Source organism: Equus caballus, chromosome 17 (assembly GCF_041296265.1).
Source record: "Equus caballus isolate H_3958 breed thoroughbred chromosome 17, TB-T2T, whole genome shotgun sequence".
NCBI lineage: Eukaryota > Metazoa > Chordata > Mammalia > Perissodactyla > Equidae > Equus > Equus caballus.
The window spans coordinates 85,992,023-86,013,360 of record NC_091700.1 but is presented as its reverse complement, the minus strand read 5'-3'; the positions used below and the strand labels follow the sequence as shown (position 1 = coordinate 86,013,360).

General features: G+C 36.3%; 1 protein-coding gene across 2 annotated transcripts in view; it reads right to left on the bottom strand.

Annotated features, from left to right (window-relative positions):
* The window catches only part of DNAJC3 (DnaJ heat shock protein family (Hsp40) member C3), a 69,966-nt gene that overhangs the window by 4,604 nt on the left and 44,024 nt on the right, over positions 1-21,338 (bottom strand). For both annotated transcript variants that reach the window (XM_023621735.2, XM_023621736.2), the window contains exons 5-11: positions 20,883-21,035; positions 19,160-19,341; positions 18,597-18,716; positions 15,436-15,541; positions 15,231-15,351; positions 1,055-1,187; positions 21-169 (exon numbers count right to left, since the gene is read on the bottom strand). In XM_023621735.2, the coding sequence (XP_023477503.1) occupies positions 21-169; positions 1,055-1,187; positions 15,231-15,351; positions 15,436-15,541; positions 18,597-18,716; positions 19,160-19,341; positions 20,883-21,035 (964 nt within the window). The remainder of the gene's footprint in view (positions 1-20; positions 170-1,054; positions 1,188-15,230; positions 15,352-15,435; positions 15,542-18,596; positions 18,717-19,159; positions 19,342-20,882; positions 21,036-21,338) is intronic.

Sequence of the window (21,338 nt, the reverse complement as noted above, 5' to 3'; positions counted from 1 at the left end):
GCGTTAAAGGCGGAGCATACCTGGATCAGAGAGGACTTCTTTGGCAGCTGCTATGTCAATGAACTTTTTCTCTGCTTTTTTCTTTTCTTCTTCGTTCTGGAAGTTATCTGGGTGCCACTGCAGCGCTAATTTTCGGTATGCTTTAATGATTTCTTGCTTTTTGGCATTTCTGAGGGGTGGTAAAATTAATTATCATTAGTTAAGAAATGTCCATCACACTGCCACAAAAAACTAAAAGAGACAGTTAAGATCCCACTGGCAAACTAGCAACCTGGTCTTCCTCACAGTGCCAGTGGCGTCACAGACTGAACATCTGACGTACTGTTCTGGAGGATCATTAAAGCTGGTCAGGCTTCCGAGATACGTGTTCACTAAGATTAGAGTCTTACTGGGTACAAATTAAAGCACTCCTGATTTTTACAATTTTCCCTTAAAGTCACATAGACTTATTTTTAAACTTTCTAAATTTCCAAGCTACCATGATTTAATTTTTAGCATTAAAAAAGATACTTTGCCTCTTGGAACCCCACCTTCTATTTTGCTTCTGGATTAGCTACATAATGAGAACAAAGTTTCAGACTTTTGATTGAAAGACCGATGGTTCCCTTGTTCAGGGAAGGTAGGTCTTATATAAAAGCACATGTTGAGTAAATTATGTACCTCCCAGTGCCTGCAAGATAATTCCAAAAGTGCCACTTTATGTTTAGGCCTAAAGAAGTTTTCTTTTCTTCATTCTCTCTCTCCCTTCTATCCCCACCAAAAAAAAGCTCACCTCTTTACCCGTCTTTAAAAATCGAGGCCTAGCACCTATTCGTGCTACGGTGTTATATCTTTGTCACCAATTACTAATTCCCCATTGCTGTATTACTAGTCTCTATCAAAGAAATTTATCTGTAACATACTCTAAATAGCTTTATGATACTAAAGATTGTTAGGGTTTAATCTACGACTGAAATTACAGAAGGAAAGGAAATAAATCAGAGAGGAAAAAAGCAATGATTAGCTTTAAAACAGAGTTGGTTAAAAATAACCATGCAAATTTTGAATAATTCACCTTTTTACTCCCAAGATTTTATAATAATCTCGTTTCTGTGACTGTTTCAATAGTCTTTGTGCTTTCTCTAGACCTTCCCGAATCTGCTGATCGTTTTCATTGTGTTCCTGAGCAGTTTCGTAATCCTGAATAGCTGTCAAAATATGTTTAAGAAAATACGGTTAAGAGGAATTATAATTTGACTTTTACTTATCCTGCACATTTGATACTGAAGTCGTCATCCCCAGCCCCTTCACTCTTTTGCCGTTACTGCTAAGAGCCTAAGAAGTGATATAACCTTAATAATTTTGTTCACAAACTTATAAAAGGCATAATTAAGGCTGAATGTAGGTAGCTTATTATTCCCATTCAATAAAATTCACCGCTCTTTGTTTACTTGCCCACCTTCCCACACCTTTGAGATATTTTAATACTAGCATTTTATTACAAAGCAATCTTCCATCGCTAAGATTAAGGTGAGTGTTACAGAGGAAAATAAGACAGTGGCAAAGAAATCTCCATGGTCAGCTACAAGTCCACAGTTCAGAAGAATTAGAGGCTTAGAAAGAGAGCAAGAGGAACCATCAGCCATCAGAATGACTAAATCACCCACAGGTTTCAACACAAACTGTCACAAACCTAATCTTTTTAAAGTGTCAACCAAAACAGAAAACACACAGAGTCCTGGTATGGGAAGTCTGATGAGAATCTACATTACATCTTTTATTTTAGATTATTTTGAATATTTAGAAAATAAAAGGCCTCTGGATATCAAATGTCATGCAGAAAAGAGGCAAATCAGCCGGCCTGAGCCTGTTATCCTTAGAAAGGGCTGCTTGCAAGGTTGGCCCCTTGCTGGCATCTGGAAAATTGGATTTCAGGAGTGTTCCACCTTCCCTGATAAGAATGGCTCACCATGCCTAATCTGTACAAACAATGTGGTTTTACGCTAAGTATCTTCTTTCCTTCCAGGAGTCTGGAATTTCAGTATGAGCTAGGTGGAAGGTGCCTGCCTAACCAGGCCCCAGTAAAAACCCTGGGCACTGGGTCTCTAACAAGCTTCCCTAGTAGCCAAAACTTCACATGTGTTGAGGAATTAAGTTTGTCCTGGATGATATCACAGACAGAGACTCTTGGAATCTTCCACCTGGTTTCTCCAGATTTTTCCCCCTGCACCTTTTCCCTTTACTGGTCTTGTTTTGTATCCATTCACTAGAACAAGTCTTAGCCCTAAGTATAACTATAAGCTGAGTCCCATGTGTCCTCCTCCTGAATCACCAAATCTGGGGGTGGTCTTGAGGCACCCCAACACAAATTTTTCTCAGTGTTCTCCCTGGACAGACAACTCAAAATAATGGATTGCTGGGTTCAAATTCTAGTTTGTATGGAAATGCATTTCACTGTGGGAAAGGACATCTCTCTGGATAACATGCCTGAGCATTCATCTTAGCAACAGCTAATCCTGGAAGGGGTTTAGGAAGGCACCTTGGCAGATTAAAATAAGAAAGATAGTAGAGTAAGATTGACAAATTTAGTTAGCCTGCACTACACAGAAAAATGAACCAGTGCTACCTTTGGCCTGTGGGCAGGGGGCACTTCAAGCTTTTATCTTAATTCCTGCCTCAATGCATTAATTAAATATTAATATGAAACATTAAATATTACTGTCACCCAACCACAGTGACATCACAAAATACCTTTCCAATTTAGTATACAAACAGAAAACCATTATAAACAGTAGTGAGGTTTACCTTTGCAGTTAATCCCCATAGCACTTGACGTCATATACTTTGAAGGAATTTAATACAAGCGGAAAATGTTTCAGTATACTTAATTTGGCTACTTATGTAAACTCAACATTTAAAATATCTTTTCATTCTTAAATATTCAGAGTACCTTCCCTAAAGCAGTCTTCTATATCCTATCTTTTATTAAAACTTAGACACATTTTTCCCAATATAGGAAAAATATAAAATTATAGGTTTCCTAAAATCACATGATTACAGGTAGGTCACTAATTAGAAACTAAATATGGATGACATAAGACTTTCCATGGACATAAACTAGATAGATCATTTTTAATTCTATTTTCTCAGATTCTGCTTTCTGAGGGGGACTCTTCAAAAAAAGTAAGTGACACTCAATTATACTATACCATAACTGAGCAGCCAGGAAAAGTGTAATAAGCCAGAAATACTAAGGCCCTGAATGAATAGTATATTACATGTTAGCCAATTCATTTTCTAACCTCTGAATCTAAAAGATCTTATCCTTCCCAAATCCTTTTTCTTCCGTATTCCCCTCCTTGAATTCTTAAGGAGTAACACGAACAATCAGATCAAGATGGCAGACAGGAAGCACAGGAGTTCGCCTGCCCTCTGCCACACTATCCTATTGAAATGACAAAAATAATGTAACCATGGCAGCACTGAAACAACAGCAGACCAAAAATTTTGATAAATTTCTGTAAGAAAGCAAATGGGATAATATTAATAATGAATAAACCTAAGTAGAGAGAACCACAATCCAAGTACACACTGAAAGAGGCCTTAGCAGATTTGGAAGACTTCTTTTTGGCCAAGGATCCTCAGTTGAGCAAGCAGAGAACATGCTTTAAGGCAATCATCAGGATAGTTCGTGAGATGACTAAGGAATGGCTGGGCAGGCTTCCCAGTATGTGGAGCAACTGGCTACAGCACATTAACCCCAAGCAGGGCCCAAGAACCACCTCTGAGCAGGATGGAAGATGGGCATGTGGAGGGCCCCTGATGTGGCTGCTCGGACCAGGAAGAGAAGCAGACCTGAGCTCAAGAGCACTCAAAGCTTTTACAACAGACCTGCAACAAAAGGAAATCAGTTCCACCCAGAATTTAAATACAGCAAAGGACTCCACCTGAGACACAAAAGGAGTAAAGTCCTGCTCATTTTGATAACTCGGCAAGATGGGAAGTGCCACAGGGGAAGTCTTCCTGTGAATAGGTCCTATCCACTTAAAGCCAGCTGTGAGCTCCGTAATACAGAGAAGCATTTGAAAGACAGATATGCACAGCTGCAAATGACTCCCTGCTCTTGGTCATCCATAAGCAAATCCCAAATGGCTTCCCTTCAAAATCCATCCAGAATTTAACCACTTCTCACCATTCCCACAGCTACCACTGTGATGCAGTCCATCATTAATGCACCTGAAAGCTATAATAGCTTCATAACAGCTGCTCCCAACTTCCACCCTTATTCCCCTAAAAGTCTGCTCTCAATACAGGGGCTTTAGAGATCCTTTTAAAGAGTACACTAGACCTCCACTATAAATACGCCCCCTGGAACACCAGCTTTCTCCTCCTGAGTATCATACAAAACAAACAACGAAAATGGAGGGCGAGGTTTCATTTTCAGCAAAACAATTCAAGGAATCTGTGGAAGGGCTGCTAAAATTATGTTACATCAGCCATGATTCCACGATGAGAGAGGGAAACAAATGAGAAAGCCCAATGGCAAAAGATCACAGAAGATGCCAGCAAAATATGCTTTCTGTGAGTATGGGCTCACCCTGAAGTGAGTGACAACCTGTATCCTTTGCATATTAGAAGAACCCTGAAATCTAGAGCAGACATAGTGGAGCTAAAGCAGAGGCCTTACTGGGGAGGAGGCGGGAAGAAGGGGAGAATATGGTAAGTGAGGGTAGCAATAGCCCTGGGCAGCACGTCTCAGGAAACACGAGCAACTGCGTGCTCTGAAGGTGAGGGGCTCACCCTGAAGTGCAAAAGATATACCCCTTTGGTGTAGCAAAGGAAGTGGGCAGAGGGGCAGCAGGGCTGGCAGCAGACGACCTCCTGGACACGGCTGGGTTCAGAGAAGCAGAGAGGGCAGGGCTATACAGAAAGGCCATTTTAGCAGGAAGCAGAGTGTCTGTGGAAACAGGGAAGCAGAGAGTATTGCAAGTGTTAAGTACAGAAGGCTGCCCTGTCCCAAGCGCCCCTTTATACACACCCTCCCCCAAGGGATTTTCCCACAAAGAGCTCGGGCAGGGTAATGCCAGTCATTTTATGATGAGTAATGAATTTTTTTAAAAAATAGCACAGCATCAATTCAAAGATATTTAATTTTTAAATTAAAAAAGGAAAAGAGAACCAAAACTTACCTGATGAACATGATCAGAACAGTACAGCCAAAGAATACATGAAAATTCTGAGCAAACATTATGGCATCAATTTTTAAAACTTAATAGAGGTGATTGGCTTAAGAGTAATCACAAAGCAGAATGAACTCAGCCAAGAGACAGTGAGACAAGGAAGAGATAAAAATGCGAAGAGTCAGAACTCAAGAAAAATAAGAACAAATCAAAACTATCATAGAACTGAAGAAGAAATGAGAAGGAGCACAAGGGAGAAGCATATGGGAAAAATTAAGGACCTAACAAAATGAAATGGAAAATAGTTCAAAAAAATTACAGCTACAGATGACAAGCAAAGCGAACACAACCTCTACATAACTGGATCTTTGAAGCAGAAAACCAAACCCATAGAACAGAACAAAACAATTCAGATTAAATTTAAGAAAATTTTCCTGAAATAAAAGGTGAATCTATATATTGAAAGGGCATACTAGGGGCCAAGGCAAACTGGATGAGAATGGTAAACATTAACATATATCCTAGTATAATTAACACACTTGAAAGATAAGGGCTCTCTGGGCAGCCAGACCAAAAACAAAAAGCCTGGCCCCAGATTTTCCATAGCAATATTCAGTGGCAGAAGAGAATGGAACAATAACTACAAGATATACAGGAAAAGTGTGAGCAGAGGATTTTATTATCTAGCCAAGCCATCTTTTAAGTGTCAAAGGTACAAACAGCTTTAAACATAGAAGAAACCAGAAAAAAAAATTTCTCAGGAGCCCCTCAAGGAAACTACTACAATAGGATCAACTCGCCAAGAGAAGGCTAGAGAAACCACAGCCAAAGGAGGGATAGCACACACTGAAGATATTTAATGTAGAACTGAGACTAAAATAAACCAGGGAATTACTATGATAGAGTAAAATGTATGCCCTGACAATGCAGAAGGGATACAGATAACAAAAATATAGGAGAAGAATGGGGAGAGAAGATGAGAAAGTTCATTAATTCCTACCATTTACAGCTGAAACAATCAGAAAACATCACCCACTGATAAGTCAAAGGTAAATACTAAAGAGAATTTCATTAACAGCTATTAAATGATAGAGGAAAAGGGAAGAAGCAGAAGAAACACACTAATATTGTTCCTCACTATAGGAAACTAATAGATATTGCCCAAAGAAAGAGGGCTAAGTTAATAAAACTGTAGAAACAACCAAGAAGAAAAATGCAAACCTTCAATATCAAAACAGTACACAAAATAATACAGGCCAAATAACAAAAATTCTCAGCAAAACAATGACAGAACTCAGACCAAACATATCCATCTTACCAATAAGTGTAAATGTGCTTAACCATTTACAAGAATTTCATATTGGATCACAAAGCAAAACCCAACTCTATGCGAGAGACACACCTGAAACAAAGTGATTCCAAAGAGCTAACAATAAAAGTGTGGTCAAAGTTTCCCCAGGCAAATTCAAATACAGTTGACAACCTCAACATCAGATCACTAGAATTTAGGTCTAAAACATTAAACAGAAAAAAAAGGGGGGACATAATGTTAAAAGCTAGAAATAATAATGAAGATACAATGAATATCTGTGCATCAAGTGAAAGAACAGCAACATTTATAAAGCAGAAATTATAAGAGATATTAGGAGAGACAAACACGCTAGTGGAGGGAAACTTTTACCTCTGTAGACAAAAAGAAGGCAAGAAAAGGAAGACCACAATATAAGGTAGATCTAACTGATATGCCAAATTCTATCCCAGAAACAAGAGAGTACACCTACTTTCAAGTCCCTGTGACTCATGAAGTCAGCTATTTCAGGTCAAAAAGAAAACACTTATAAATTCCAAAAAATGGAAGAAGTAAAAACATTCTTTGATCACAATGTTATAACACTAGAAATTAATAATAAATCAAAAAATAAAATGCCTTTCCCACCTAGAAATTTTTAAACTTTCCAACTCTTAAGACAAAGAAGGAATATAAAAATAAAAACTGCAAATGATCTAGAAAATAATAATGAAAACACTATGTTTCAGAACCTATAGGACATAGCTCAAGCAGTCCTGAGAGGGCAATTCATAGCCATAATGGTTCAATAAAAATTAAAGGAGAAAAATGAATTAATCAATCATGTGATTCAAAGTTAGAAAAAGAAGGTGACTTGTAAGACAAAAACAGAAATTAATGAAATAGAAAAAGAATAGAACAAGTTGACCTTATTTCTTGGCAAAAATCAATAAATACTTCCAATCAAGAAAAGGAAGCAAGCTCAAATACAAAAAATAAGAAATAAGAAATAACCATAATGACAGAAGAAATTAAAATAATGAGACTTCTTTGCTAAACTCTGTACAAATAAACTTGAAAACTCAAGAGAGTAACTCAAACTGAGCCCAAAAGAGACAGAAAACCTAAACAGAACAATTTTCATGGAGAAAGTTGTCAAAAAGTCACCTCCCAATAAAGCAGCAAGCTTTCCATGGAGATTCCACAACACTGAAAAAGGAAACCTTCCAGATAATTACCAAAAAACTACCATAATTGATAGTTTTCTATATATAAAAGTCTGAGTTGAAAGTCACTTTTCCTCTGCATTTTCTGAGAATACTGCAGTATTCCCTTCTGGAATTGATAGGAGGAGGAGGAGTTCACCCATAGAATTTAACAGTCATACACGTGTAGGCTACTAATAGCGCAGCTTCAAATGCATGAAGGAAAAACAAACAATATTAAAGGGAAAGAGGAAAGTTTGCAATTTCCACAATCTTAACAACTCTCCCCTCTCAGCAACTGATGGGAAACTAACAAAAACATTACACCCAACAATTGCAAAATATACATTATTTTCAAGTGCACAAAGAACATTCAGCAAGATAGATCCCATGCTGCACTACAAAACAAGTCTACATAAATTTAAAAGGAAACAAATCTAAATAAATTTAAAAGGAAGGAAATTATACAGAGTGTGTTCTCTGAGCACAAAGGAATCAAATTAGAAATCAATAATAAGGTACCTAGGAAACCAACAAATATTTGAAAATTAAAACACATCTAAACAATCCATGCATCAAAGAAATCAGAAGGTAAATTAAAATACATTTCAAACCAAAGATAAAATGAAATAATGTGAGAAGTTCAGCTTGAAATGCTTATGTTAAAAAAAAAAAAAAAGGCCTAAAATCAATGATAGTTCAACCTTAAGAAGCTGGGAAAGCACTAAGTAAACCCAAAGTCAGTCAAAGGAAGGAAATAAAGAGAAGAAATCAATGAAATAATAAAGAAAAATCATAGAAAACATTAACAAATCCATAAGTTGTTTCCTTCAAAAGACCAACAAATATGACCAAACTCTAACTGCACTGACCAACAGGAAAAAAAGAAAATACAAATTATCACTATATGAATGAGGAATCATCACTTCAGAAATTACAGACGTTAAAAGAATAATAAGATAATATTAGAAACTTTATACCAACAAATTCAGCAATGTAGAGGAACAAATTCCTTGAAAGACACAACTTAGAAAAACTAACACGGCAGGAAACAGAAAATAGGAATAGCCCTATATTGATTAAAGAAACTTAATTTGTCAGCAAAAACCTTCCTACTAAGAAAACTCCAGAACCAAGACGGTTTCACTAGTGAATTCTCTCATACTTTAAAGAAGAAATAACACCAACCTTAACTCTTCCAGAAAATAAAAGAAAAGGGAACAATTTCTCAGAGTCCAGCACAACCTTAACACTAAAATCTGACAACCATATTACAAAAAAGAAGTTACAAAGCAATATCCCTCATGAACATAGATGCACACTTCTTAAAACATTAACAAACCAAATCCAGCAATATCTAAAAAGGATCATACATCATGTCCAAGAATGGTTTATTTCAATAATTCGAGGTTGATTTAGCTTTAGAAATATCAATGTAATTTATCACAATAACAAAACAAAGGAGAAAAACACAAATATATACATAACTTCTACAACTCAATAACAAAAAGAAAAGTTTTATCAAATGGGTAAAGATGTGAACACTTCACAAAGGAAGATATTTGAATATACAAGCAGCACATGAAAAAGTATTCAACCATAGTCATCAAAGAAACACATATTAGAGCCACAATGAGACACCACTAACACACACCAAAAGGTATAAAATGTTAAACACATTCGCAAGGATGCACAGCAACTGGAACTCATACTTTATTTGTGGGAGTGTAAAATGTAAATTACTTTTTAGAAAAGTATCTAGCAGTTTCTTTTAAAACTAAGCATACACCTTACCCTATGACTTAGCAATTCCACTCCTAGACATTTACACAAGATAAATGAAAACATATGTCTAAAAAAAGCCTTGCAGAATAATGTTCATGGCAACTTTTTTCATGCTAACTAAAATCCGTCCAGGTATCCATTTAATATGAGCATGGATAAACAAAGTGTGGTATAGACATAAAACAGAACACTCTTCAAGGATAAGATTAATGGTGAAATAATGAATGCTCTCCCTTCTCTTATAGTAGAAAAATAAAAGTGCTTCCAGCCCACTATCTGTTTTAAAATCAAGTTTCATGGGAGCACAGTCATATCTGTGTGTTTGCGTGTTGTCCGTGGCCGCTCTTGCACTGCAGTGGCAGAGCTGAGCAGTAGCAACAGAGACTGCATGGCACACAGAGCCTATAATTTTTACCCTCCGGCCCTTTATAGAAAAGTTTGCCAATTTCTCCTCTTCAGGAGTAAAAAGGAATGAACTACCAATGTATGTAACAACATAAATAAATCTCAAAAACATGCTGAATGAAGGAAGCCTGATACAAAAGAGGACACACATATGGTTCTGCAGATATGAAGATGCAGAACTGGTCTATGATGGAGAAAATCAGAACAATGGCTGCCTGCTGGGGGTAGGATGGGGACTGACTGGTAAGGGACAAAAGGGTAACGTAACATTCCCTATCTTGATAGTAGTTGGAGTTTGACAAAGACTGTCTCTTTTGACCAAAACTTTAGTCAGGCTCCTCCAAGTGAGTCCTCTTTCTGACTAAGGCACAACCTTGGGCTTCCCACTCTGTCCCTGTAGAATCCAGTTTAAGCAAGAATCCTGCTCAGTCAGTTTAGCTAAAATCTCCCACCCTTGGTATCTGACCAACTTTGAATCTTATATCTGATTGAACTCCTCATCCTCTACCCTGGCCTGCCTTCAGCAAGAATTCAATTGAGTCCACCTAGCAAGAATCCCCCTTTTCCCTGATGTTGCCTCTTAGTAATTTTCCATCCACTGACCCCCACCCTGCATCCTGGTTTTAAATCCCCACCTGTCCTTGTTAGAGTCAGAGTTGAGCCCAGTCTCTCTCTCTCTCTCACTCCAAGACCCCACTGCAGTGTCCCTGTACCTATCCTGACAGTCCCCCCTGGAATAAAGTCTTCCTTAAGGTCTTTAACAAGTGTCATGAATAACTTTTCTCGTTAAAAGGTTGTACGGGTATCAGAACACGGGGCAGGTATCCCTAAGATTTGTGCATTTCATTATGCCTAAAATCACCTCCCCCCAAAAAAAGAAAAAAAAAGGAAGACAGTAAACAAATTCTAGTTAATGACCTGTAAGTTGAAGTATCTGGGGAAAAGTAAACCAAAGTCTACAACTTTTTTTAATTCATCTAAGAAAGATGAACTGACAGACGGAAGAATAGAGAGATAGTAAATGTGATAAGACATAATAAAAACGTTAATTTTAGAATCTAGATGGTGAAGACATGAGTGTTCACTGTAAAATTCTTTAAACTTCTCCCTATATTTGATATTTCTCCTAATAAAATGTTGAGGAGAATATTTATCTGCTATGAGACTGTCAGAATAATAGACAATGAAAATTAAAAGTTTTCTACTACTATGTTTTATATATATTCAACCTTAGACAACAAAGGGAAAGTTTTATTCAAAAACCCTTATAATACAGGCCCATTATTAGCATAAAAGTGTAAGAGAACTGTGAGCTATTTCTGACACAAAAGAGAGCAGAACAATTTAAAGTTAAACTTCCTAAAGGAGAGCACACTCTAACACTGGACTCTGAGGGTAAGCCTAACCAATATATTTTAGGCCGATTTAAAAAGAGAGGAGACAAACTATGTTTAATTGTGCACAGGGACATAACGTGGCCTGCACTCTAACTGAATCTGATACATCAATGTGCTCTATACATGTGTTTTGTTGAAATTTTTATAGTGGAAAAGAGAGAACAGTACTAACAGTAAAAGACAAAGAGAATTCCATTTCCTAGCAGATTATAAAATTTAATTTTGTACTATAATTTCTCTATCAACAGTTAAGAAATATCACCAACTGTATTCAAAGCACTGGAGTAGACAGCACAGATACAGGCTGGTGGGAATGCAAATGGTGCAACCACTATGGAAAGCAGTATGGCAGTTCCTCAAAAGATTAAAAAGCACATATCATCCAGCAATTTCACCTCTGGGTATATACCCAGAAAACCTGAAAGGAGGGTCTTGAAGAAGTATTTGTACACTCATGTTCTAGTGAGTGAAATCCCCTAATACCTTTCCTGATAACTCTATCACAAGCTCAAAATTAATAAATTTCCATGTTCTATTACTCACTACCCTAACCCTATTCTTTCCTCATTCATTATATACCTACCCTCATTTTAAATTGCTGATTTAAAAATAGGTAATACCAGCGAACAGAATATGGAAAGCCTTCATATTTTAACTTAGGACTTCAACATATTTTTATTTAACCTAGTTAAGGAAGATTATTATTCATTGACATCATTTGATAAACCTCTGATTCAAATCCAAACAAGTCAAATAATACCTTTAAGTTCCAACTATACAGGCTTTCCTCCCTACTCCCCCAAATTTAGAGACCTAGCAACATATTCTCTCTCTCTCCATGCTTAATTTCCATACTTATGACTCAAATGACCATTTTACTCTTGTAAAACCATAAATCAGAAAGATTCCCTAGTGCATAATCTAAACCCCCCCAAGAGACAAAGAATAAACTCCTATTTAAAAGAAATTTTTATTTCATTGTGGTTTTGATTTGCATTTCCCTGATGATTAGTGATGCTGAGCATCTTTTCATGTGCCTGTTGGCCACCTATATGTCTTCTTTGAAAAAATGTCTATTCAAGTCCTCTGCCCACTTTTTAATCAGGTTGGTTGTTTCCTTTTATATTAACTTGTATAAGTTCTTCAAATATTTTGGCTATTAATCCCTTATCAGATGTACGATTTAATATCTTCTCCCATTCAGTATGTTACCTTTTCATTTTGTTGATGGTTTCCTTCACTGTGCAAAAGTATTTTGGTTTGATGTAATGGGATGTAATCCCATTTGTTATTTTTGCTTTTCTTGCCCTTGCCTGAGGAGATTGGTCCAAACAAATATTGCTAAGACCAATGTCAAAGAGCTGACTACCTATGTTTTCTTCTAAGAGTTTTATGGTTTCAGGTCTTACATTTAAGTCTTTTATCCATTTTAAATTTATTTTTGTATATGGTATAAGATAGTAGTTCAGTTTCATTCTTTGGCATGTGACTGTCCAGTTTTCCCAACACCACTTATTGAAGAGACTGTCTTCCCCCACTGTATATTTTTGCCTCCACCTATCAGAATGGCTATTATCAAAAAGACAAAAAATAAATGTTGGTGAGGGTGTGGAGAAAAGGGAACCCTTGTATACTGTTGGTGGGAATGTAAATTGGTGCAGCCACTATGGACAGTATGGTGGTTCCTCAAAAAATTAAAAATAGAACTACCATATGATCTAACTATTCCACTTCTGAGTATTTATCCAAAAAAAATGAAAACACTAATTCAAAGAGATATATGCACCCCTATGTTCACTTCACCATTATTCACAACAGCCAACCTGAGTGTCCATCAATAGATAAAGGGATAAAGAACAAACATACACACACAAAAAAGAATGAAAAAATGAAATCTTGTCATTTGTGATAACACAGATGACAGACCTAGAAGGTATTATGCTGAGTGAAATAAGTCAGACAGAGAAAGACAAATACCATATGATCTCACTTATATGTGGAATCTAAAAAACAAAACAAATAAACAAAACAAAAAAACCCTCAGAGATACAGGAAACAAACTGGTGGTTACCAGAGAGGGGCAGGGGTGGAGGGTGGGCAAAATAGGTGAAGGGGTTAAGAGGTACAAACCTCCAGTTATAAAATAAATAGGTCATGCGGATGTAATGTATAGCACAGGGAATATAGTCAATAATATTATAATAACTTTGTATGGTGACAGATGGTAACTAGACTTATTGTGCTGATCATTTTGTAATGTTTATAAATACCAAATCACTAAGACGCACACCTGAAACTAATAGAATACTGTATGTCAATTACACTCCAATAAAAAATAAAATAAAATTTTAAAGGAAAAAACAGGCTTCAAAGACAGATCTATTCTATTAAATTAGTAGTAAACATCTTTTTCTTTAAGAATTAAGCTGTCAAGTTTCCCTAAAAATAAATCAGGTTAACATTCAAGTTACAAAGGCATCTTTCAAATTATATTTAGCAGCCTATAAGATTTAACACTTTTCTAACAGCTAAGCTTTTCATATTCTTGTGCAGTGTCTCTAATTTCAGTTAGAGCTGAGGGTTTACATACAGATGACAAAGTACCATTGCTGAAGAGTTTCAAAACCTAACCAGAATGCAAAATCCTAGAGTGCAGCCCCCTCACTGAGTAGATACAGAGCTCAGAAGTGAAAAGAACAAATATGCTAAAGGCTTCTTCTATGGATATTACCTGCCTTATTGAAGCATTCTTATGAATATTAAAATTTATCATTTTGATTGCATACATTTCAAGCCTCAATCAGACCTTGAGGACTATACTATAAAAATGTCCCACAAACAGTAGCAACCAGAATTGTCATCACTCCCAGGAAACTGCTTAGGAGCAACATCCTTTTCAACTCAGGGAAAAAGTGATTGATCAGTTTGCCTTGAAAACAGGTACCACAAACCTTTCTTAATTATAAGTATAGTTACATCCTTCTTAGTATAGGTTTTATCATTGTTGCAGATGCATCCTCGCTGCATTTAAAATATTATCCACAATTACCACTTATCAATAGGACTACTTTTGCATGGCATTAAAATTTAACATTATTTTAATAGCTGCATACTTTTTTATTAAATAAATATCAGCACTTAACTGAAAAAAAAAAAAGAGTACCACAAACCAAATTTCACCAGAAAAATACTCTTAGTGTTTTCAATTTAAAATGTTTTACCTGATTAGAAACAAAAACTTTGCAATAAGGACTATAAGGCTCACTTCTTTTAAAAACCATCTCATTTAAATGTTCATTGCATTTTGTCACAAAACAATATATATGAAAGGATTCTATATTTCAAAAACTGGCTATTACGGTATATGCCTTAGTTATCTTCCAAAAATAGGGCACTGCCTTTATTCAAGGTCCTTACAACATCTAGCAGGAAACTCTGATACGTCAACTTGAACAAAGCAGGGTGGGCAGCTATGCTAACCACTGAACAGCTCAGAGGTCACAGGTGATCCTTTTATAGTTAGGCATGTATGACATATATATGTACACATACGTATAATATGTATACCATCCACAGGCAGAGAATATATATACAGATATAGAATAAAATATATGTATATATGCATAGACAAAAGTCTGAAAGATATAAATCCAAAATGAATAGTGATTATCTCTAAATGATATGAGATCTACAATTTAAATTTTCTATTTTGTTATTTATCTTTTCTAACTTGTCTACAACAAAGAAAGTTAAAATTTTTATTTTTATATTCTCTGAACTAGTTTCAACAGCACAACTCTTTCTTCATACGGAAAACCTTTCAAGTTTCACTAAGGAAGAGTAATTTTCAGGTTCTCTGCCATTTTTCTAAAACTGCCAACATTTCCAGGTACTCTGGTAAACTTGTTCGACACAAAAGTATGTTAAACATGTGCTAATTTCATACACTTCAACTTTTAGATGTTACACATCAAAGTCCTCAAAGATTTACCTTCATCATACATTTCTTCTATTAAATAGGCCTCTGCTCGATCTTTCAGAGCGTTCACGTTGTCAGCTTCCATCTGTAAAACTTCAGAACACACTCGAATAGCTTCAACAGGCTTCTCATCCTAAAAGTAAATGTGAGAAAAGGATTTATTGTTGTTATTCCATATGTTAAGTTTTTACATTTCTGGGAACAAGTCAACTATTACCTTAGAAAAGCAGTGGCAAATTCTTTCTTTTGAACGAATTGTGTATTCAGAAACACTTGGCTCTGTTTTCATGACAGATTCATATTTGCTGGTCGCCTCTGTGTATCTATTAAATGAGCAAATCATGATAAGTAACAATGAAATTCTACCTCCAGAGGTAAGGAGAGGACCCTCTACTCTTCACTCTATGTTGCTTAATCAATTCACCTGAATAAGCACATGCCTTCAGACACTGCTTTTACCTTATTATCTAGAGTACCAAGGAAGGTAGTCTCTGCAGTTAAGAGTTAGGAGATAAAACACATGACCAAGAAAATGTATATGGAGAAATCAAAGCATACCTGTGAGTATCAATCAAACCAAATGATGAATTTCCTTACAGAAAAACACTCATAATTTTGAAACTGAGTAAAACACCTTATTAAAGTCTGACTTACACAGAGCACTTTTAGCAAAACAGATCAGGTTTTACTTCTTGCCACTACACACTTTGATGAAATAATGGAGTTATTATTTTATATAATGAATGTCAATATTCACAACTAAGTACAACATGGTTCCTTGCAGAAGGAAACTGCTTAAATTCCCAACTTTACCAGCTTTCTAAGAATAATAAAGCTGTGTCAGTATTTTGCTTTAAACTGGTGAAAAGCCGTAGCCGTGTTATCCACTGTTACTTTGCTCAGTAACGGCGACCTAGAAGATGATTTCCATGCCATTGGGCACATCATTCCTTAAGTGCTGCAGTCTTCACATTCAACCACTGACGCATTCAAACACAGGTTTAAATACAACACTTCAAACAAAAGCTGGCTATCAACGTCAAAATCCTGGTGGAAATATTGTCCTATAGTTTTCCAAGATGGTCCAATTGTAGGAAACTGCACAGAGTATGCAAGACCTTGCTTTATTTCTTACAACTATATGTGAAACTATAATTAGCTTGAAATAAAAGCTTCAATTAGAAAATACTGCACTTCACTAAAAAAAAAAAACCTAGCTTCGGGGAAGGTGAAATAGTACTTTCCCCAATTCCTCCAGCCAGATATCTGTCAAATACCCTCGACATCATATATTTGTTAAAATATAAAAAGACTCAGAAAAGGGGAGAGAAGAAGGAAGATCAGCTAGAGACCAGGGGCCTGAGGAAAAACTTGGCGTGGTAAGTTCCCTGGGTTTCTTTTTGCATCAGATACCTCAGACGTGGAGCTAAAGAAGCCAGCAACCCAGAAATGCCAATGGGTGCAGACAAAAAACGAGCAAGAGCCTGCTCTCCTCAGATAAAAGGCCGAGAAAGAGTGGCCTAGAAAGACAGAAAGCTTTCTGACAATAACAGCTCTACTCTAGCCAAACGCCACAGAGAAAATTATGGCTCCACTCCACCAAAGCCAGCAGTCGAGTGGAGAACCTAGACTTCTTCTCTGGTGGGGCTGTAACGAGGCATGCCCACACGCCTGCCAGGGTTAGTGGCAGAGAAGGCCAAGTAGCGAGCCAGGACTTCCATCCACAGCCGGAAATGAGTCCCCCAAACTCCCACCTGCACCAAGCATAGTAAGAAGCCCCACCCCTCGAGTAGCAAGGAAGGCCAAGTGAGAAATTTCTACCTCCACCTGGCAGCAACAGGATGGTGCCCGCCCTTGCTTTGCTGGAAACAGTGTTAGAAAACCCAGCAAAAGAGAAGATTTAAATAAAAACCAGAGTTTTATAAAATGAAAATGTCCAGGTTTCAAATAAAAACCACTCATCATACCAAGAATTAGGAAGATCTCAAACAATGAGAAAAGACAATAAATTCCAACACCAAGAAGACAGATATGTTAGAATTATCTGACAGAGGGGCCGGTCCGGTGGCGCAGCTGTTAAGCGCCCATGTTCTGCTTCAGTGGCCCGGGTTTGCCAGTTCGGATCCCAGATGTGGACATGGCACCACTTGGTAAGCCATGCTGTGGTAGGCATCCCACATATAAAGTAGAGGAAGATGGGCACAGATGTTAGCTCAGGGCCAGTCTTTCTCAGCAAAAAGAGGAGGATCAGCAGCAGTTAGCCCAGGACTAGTCTTCCTCAAAAAAAAAAAAGAATTATCTGACAGAGATTTTAAAGCAGCCACGCAAAAAGCAGCAATGACAAACATGCTTAAAGCCAATGAAGAACTCGAATGCCTTGGCAAAGAAAGAGAAAGTCTCAGTGAAGAAACACAAGATAAAAACTGAAAAATATAAAAAGTGAAATAAAAAGCTCACTGAATGTGCTCAACAGCAGAACACAGGGGACAGAGAAAAAAATCAGTGAATTGGAACAACAGAAATTACCAAATCCAAACAACAATGAGAAATAAAGTTGAAAAAAAAACGAACAGAGCCTCAGGGAGCTGTGGGGCTATAACAAAAGAGCTAACATTTATGTTAACCAGAGTCTAACAAGGAAAGCTGAGAGAGGCAGGGCTGAAAAAGTACTCCAAGAAATAATGGCCAGAAACTTCCCAAATTTGATAAGAGACATAAACCTACATATTCTAGAAGCTAAGTGAACTCCAAATATGATAAACGCAAAGAAATCCATGGTAAGATACAACATAATCAAACTTTTAAGAACAAAAGACAAGGAAAAGATCTTGAAAGCAGTCAGAGGAAAATATCTTATCTTAAGGGGTAAAAAATAATTAGAATAACAACAGATTTCTCATCAGAAACCAAAGAGGCCAGATAGAAGTGGCATGATATTTTTCAGATGCCATAACGAACTGTTAACCCAGAATCCTATACTTCGAGAAAATCTGTATGCATCTCTATCACTCTAGATAAAACATTATCTTTTAATAATCAATTTACATGCCTGTCTCCTAAACTATAAGCTTCTTAAGACCGAAAACTATAGTCATATTTATGTCTGCAGCCCTAGTACATAGTGCCTGATACAGGAGAAACTCAATGAATATTTGGTGAAATATAAATAAATCTGCTGCACACTATGCAGTTAGCATCATTTATACCTGCCTTATTCAAAAAATGTACAATTGTGGTAGTTTTGCTAAGACCCCGTACCATCTAAGATACTCCACCTTCAACGGCTAAGGACTAAAAGAGAAAGCAGTTCAATTTTTCTTTTGCGTCCACAAAACACACAAGCGAAAGCAAGCATATTCTAGACAAGCATACTCTTACCTGCCATCTCTGATGAGCTCTTCAGCTGACTCAATCAGCTTATTAAGTTTCTTTACTTGTTTATAGTGTGCAAAACACCTTTTATGATCCTGGTCAAGTTTAAGACATTCACGAACTTCACTGCTCATGTATTAAAAAGAGGAAAATACTCCAAGTCAAAATAATTAATAAATGGTTTTTCCATACTAACTAGAGAAATCACATGAAAGGTGTTTTTTGTTTGTAACAAACAAAACATACTGACAATAATTTACCATACACTTTTATATATGGCATTGTACTATGCACATACTTATTAATTCAAATTCAAATGACTTAAAGAGAGTTATACATTGAACACTCCATTTTTCTTCTACAAATATAATAGCCCTCCTATTTATTTTAATAAGCATACTTCATGAAAATAAATTATGTGGAAACAGAATTATTTAGAGATACAAAATAGATGAAGTATAAAAACAGCCTTAACCATAATTTTATTAATTTAAAATTAAAAAGAAAATGAGATTATCTTACTGCTAACAATAAAAAGATGATGAGATGTGTATGTCACTAGAACTGACCTGAGGGACAGTTCATGGTCTCCTAGTTGATAATACAGTGTGCTGATTTTATAAAAAGCCTCAGTGTTATCATTCTTCAATTTTGATGCAGCTTTTAAGTCACTTATCGCTTTCCTAGGTTCCCCTTCTTTTATAAAACATTCAGCTCGAAGCTCCCGTAGTTCTGCATCCCAAACACAAACCTTGAGAAACAAAAGAACTAGACTTTAAGAAAGAAACAGTAAATTACGCACATTCATACTTGCATCCCACATATTTTACTACATATTTATCAACATAAAACATCCTCAATTAATGTGATGACTTCTATATTGTGAATAGTGTTAAAAAGTCTGATACAATTTAGATGTGACAAAAATAATTAGATGTGACAAAATAATTTCTCCAAGGATACCTTAAATAAATTCTAATGGGGTAAGGGATATACATACTAACAAGGCCTTTTTCCTACCCCCTTCAATTATATAATTCTAAAACTCTGAAAATAAGAAAAGATAGCATTTACTTTAGAAGACGGTTCCCGGTGAAGCATATTTAATTTTGAAGAGAATATTTACTAATCAGATTTGTGTACCTAAACAATTCTCATTTCTAATCTCAAAAACTAAAATCTAGTCTCTAAATTCACAAAATATTTTTATTCTACTAATAACCAATGAAATTCTCTTTTATAAAATGTCACCTTCTTCAAGTTAAATCCTCACATCACGAAAATAAAGAGAAAAACAATGTGAGAAGGTGGAGGTTTCACCTTTTCTATTTTATCAAAGTTGACAATGTGTAGTAAACACACTAGTATTCTTCAAAATATAAACCCAAAAGCTCACCAATAAGACCTGTAGTAGTATTTTTACATACTTCTTAGAGCTGTTCTGAAGTCATGTCAACTTTTCACTTATGTTAGGATATCAAAATCAACACTGTACATAAACTAAATATCATAGGCAATAAGCTAGGTCAAAACAAATTCTCTAACTACTAGAAGGTAAAAATTATAACCTTATACTTATACTTCCTTAATAAAGCATTAACAAAAAAAACACGTGAATTCCACTGGACTATATCACATCATCTCCTCTATAAAATTATCAAAGTGGTGCCCATTCTACATATATCACAAGTTTCCTGCCAAGATGAAATGAAACTGTACATCAAAGCACTGTGAAAATGACAAATACGAATTATGCCTGCTTCCATTTCAACATTTTAGTAGACTTCCTTCTGAAACCATCTGTTATTAAGTCCTTCAGAGGCAAGGAAACTCTAGACTTTGGTTTCCCCTATCTAGAGCTCTCTGGATCCTATAAACTTCATCTGCCTTCTTCCCTAGGAGCTTCTCCCTCTAAACACTACTCTTTCCTCCCAAACATTATTTTTCCTTACCTTCAACCAAGTCTTTCATCTATTAGCTCATTATCTAACCTCTAGAGTTTTCTTCCCCTAAAAAACTGCAAAATCAAACAAAAGTAGCAAAGCAAGCAACGTCTAAAAACAGGTAACTCCCACTCCACAGCACATTCACTACATTTACTGAAAACTTCAGTTCCAAATTGTGTTCTACGTACATAGACACCATCTCTCAATGAAGGGCTGAAAGCACAAGGACCAATCTGATTTTATCCCATCTAGGTTTTTGTGGTATATAACAAGTCGAAGTGTATAAACATGCCTTATAGTAAGAAGCAGTGTTAGGCTTGTTAGCCGCAATATCTAACAAACTTACCTCTAAAATCTTATCAAGGAAGGTTATAGCAGCAGTATAATCCGAGCTTTCAAAAGCATCAAGTGCTTGTGAACGCAAACGCTGCATTTCATCAGATTTTATAAGTTGAGCCTGGGCTTCCTTTTCTTCATTTTCACTCGGATTTGATTTGAGCTATAACAATAATAAGAAATTAAACAGCATTTTTAATCTCTTAAATCTAATACCCATAATATACACAACAATCTGACCATTGCAAATACTTCAGTTCAGTGGGGGAAAAGGACAGAGACGCTGGCTGTCCACAGACTTGCTCCCTGGTGCTAATCACCGTGGGAGGCAGCGGCAAAGGCTCTTTATTTCCACCAATACGGTGCATAAGAGCGAGCAGTGGAGCTACAGTCAAAAGACCTGAGTTATATTTAGGAATGCGAGAGGGTAGAGAAGAACGAAGACAGGAAAGCACCTCTCTCACTT